This window comes from Tupaia chinensis, unplaced genomic scaffold (assembly GCF_000334495.1).
Source record: "Tupaia chinensis unplaced genomic scaffold, TupChi_1.0 Scaffold000214_1, whole genome shotgun sequence".
NCBI classification, from domain to species: Eukaryota; Metazoa; Chordata; class Mammalia; order Scandentia; family Tupaiidae; genus Tupaia; species Tupaia belangeri.
In genome coordinates this window covers 775,506-778,006 of record NW_006159689.1, presented here as the reverse complement: position 1 = coordinate 778,006, position 2,501 = coordinate 775,506, and the positions used below count along the sequence as shown (strand labels likewise).

The window sequence follows — 2,501 nt, the reverse complement described above, 5'->3', positions numbered from 1 at the left end:
TTCTGTAAGAGTCACTGACTTGAGTGGCCTGGTTCTAATCTTCTCTTAACTACTGTGCCTGGTGAACTGGCCCCCAAGTGTATTTAAGAAAGCTTTTAAAAGTTCACAGAAGGGACCAGCAGGTGGCATGGTGGTTAAGGTGCTGGACACTCCCACATGGCTGACCACAGTTTGAGTCCCATACCTGGCAGCTTGCTTTCTCACTCTTTCTCTCTGTCTCTCCTGGTAAAATGAAAATAAATTAATAAAATTAAATAAATAATTATTTTTAAAAAGTTCACAGAAAACATGTATTATGTAAAAAAACTACACATTAATTAAAAATTGCACCCAAATAAAATCATACTTCAATTCCATTTCCCCACAGATTTTCTGAGGTCCCCCTTTATAATACTACTAGCAGTTTAGAGCACAAGCTCCTTTGGTGTTCACCTGATTGCAGGATCCCATTTTTAAAATGCCCTGGATCACCCACTCCTTTCTGCCTCAATAGTCTCTTGAGGGAGAAGGTGGTATGGTCTGAATGCTACTGTCCCCAGTGCGACAGTATTAGGAATGTGGCCCTCGAAGTGATCAAAATCGTGAGGGAGGAGCTCTCATGAATGGACCCTGCCCTTACAAAGGAGTTGAGACTTGTTACTTCTACCAAGTGAGGATGCAACAAGTGCACTTTGGAAATGGGCCTTTGCCGGACATCCAAGCTGAGGGCACCTTGCTCGTAAACTTCTCAAACCCTAGACCTTTGAGAAATAAATTTCCATTTATAAGCTACCAAATTTCTCATACCTTGTTATAGAAAGACAGAAGGCATACTACCTACATTTAAAAATGCTGTATTTTCCATTACTTTTGGTGGGAAACTGACTCAAAGAACTTACTTTTACCTGAAAGTAAAATTTTCATTTTTCCTCGTACAGACTTTTTTGAGTTTTTGTTGTTGTTGATGACTACAGAGCATGTGTACTCACCAAAGAGAAAACTCAGCCCCAGAGAGCAGGGCCACACCACAATCCTTTCTTCTCCATTCTCCTCTGGATCCCGGGCATGTGCACACATGCACCCTGCCATATTTCTCAAGCTGCTGGGTCCAAGACTTAAATCGTGCAGTCAGGCATGTAGGATCCGGCTACCTTAACCACTATGTCCCCTGCCAATCCAAGACTTTTCATTCCGGAGTTCTGGGTTTATGTACTTTATTTCTATTCTTTGAGTCCTTGCCCATGACATTTTCTCATACATATTTAACTTAGTAAAATCTAGAGTTATAAAGCATCTTGGTTTTCTTCTGTTAATACAAACAATTTAAGATTTTTACATAGATCATCCAGCTACAAATTTACCCACTATGGTCCAACATTTCAAAAATTGTATTTCTTCAATGAGGGTGAGAGAGAGAAAAAGAAGTGCCCTCAACAGAGTCTCACACCACAATCCTCCTTAGCCTTCCCAGTCAGCCAGGATCATGGGGGCACGTGCTTGGTGTGTACAAGTTGACTGGGAACCGAACCCGCCATCTTCCACATGGATCCAGCTTCGCTTGAGCAGTGTGTTACTGCTGTGCCACCGAGCCTGCCCCAATTCTATCTTCAGCCCTGCAAATTAGACACTACTTTTTAAAAAAAAACACATGGTTTTGACTTACCTACAAGCTGTTTTAATTTTTCTTTCTTTATATTATTCTCTGAAAGGTGGTGACCCCTAAATCACCTGATGTCCCTGGGGTGACTCAAGCTGACCCAGCTGTACCAGCTTGGTGGATTTATGCCATGATGTTCACCTTGGGTGGCTACAGACCGAGACCCCTTCATGTCTGAGATCAGCCCAATTGACAAGTATCTGGTTCTAGGTACACTTGAAATCTGGGCCAAAAAGCCCTGGGTCCATTCCTCAGGTGTCTGATAGATGAGGGCTGTAGGATTATGTCCCAGTGTTCAGTTCACTGGGGAACTTGGAGTGCCCCTCTGAGAGGTGGCCATCTTCTCTGTTACTTCACCTGTGCCCCCAAAGTAGTTGGTGCATCAGGTTGTTAGTGCTTAAGGAGGTGTGTGTATGTTTAGGGAGAGGATGGTAGAGCTGTAAGCCACAGAAGCACCAACTGCCCTGGCCATAGGGATGTGGAAACCTCAGGCAACCCAATCACCTAGTAGGCAAAGCTGGTCTCATTTTCAGGAAATAGATCAGTCTGCGCCCTGACGACTGGGAATGGGTCATGAATACTCTGCAGCCTTCTTTCTGCTCAGGATCTCAGTCTTGCTAGAGACCAGCCAGTCTGAAGGCTAGCCAAACATTCTCCCACCACCTTCAACCACTATTTCCCCACTCCTCTCAAAATCGAAACAAAACTCAATTCCACATCCCACCCAGATGTCACTGCTAGCTCCCTCTTCCTGACTGGTTAGTCATTTTGCTCACGGAGTTTTTAGTTCGGACACCTGTTAAGGTGGTTGTGCCCCCACTCCACCCCCATTTATCCTTATCTACCAAAATCTGCTCTTGCTGCT

At 44.1% G+C, this 2,501-nt stretch overlaps 1 protein-coding gene across 1 annotated transcript in view; it reads right to left on the bottom strand.

Annotated features, from left to right (window-relative positions):
• Window positions 1–1,110: 1,110 nt before the first annotated feature.
• The window catches only part of ZFP62 (ZFP62 zinc finger protein), a 6,386-nt gene continuing 4,995 nt past the window's right edge, over window positions 1,111–2,501 (bottom strand). Inside the window, exon 2 of the mRNA XM_006172151.3 lies at window positions 1,111–1,592. Coding sequence (XP_006172213.2) covers window positions 1,587–1,592 — 6 coding nt within the window. The 3' untranslated portion in view covers window positions 1,111–1,586. The remainder of the gene's footprint in view (window positions 1,593–2,501) is intronic.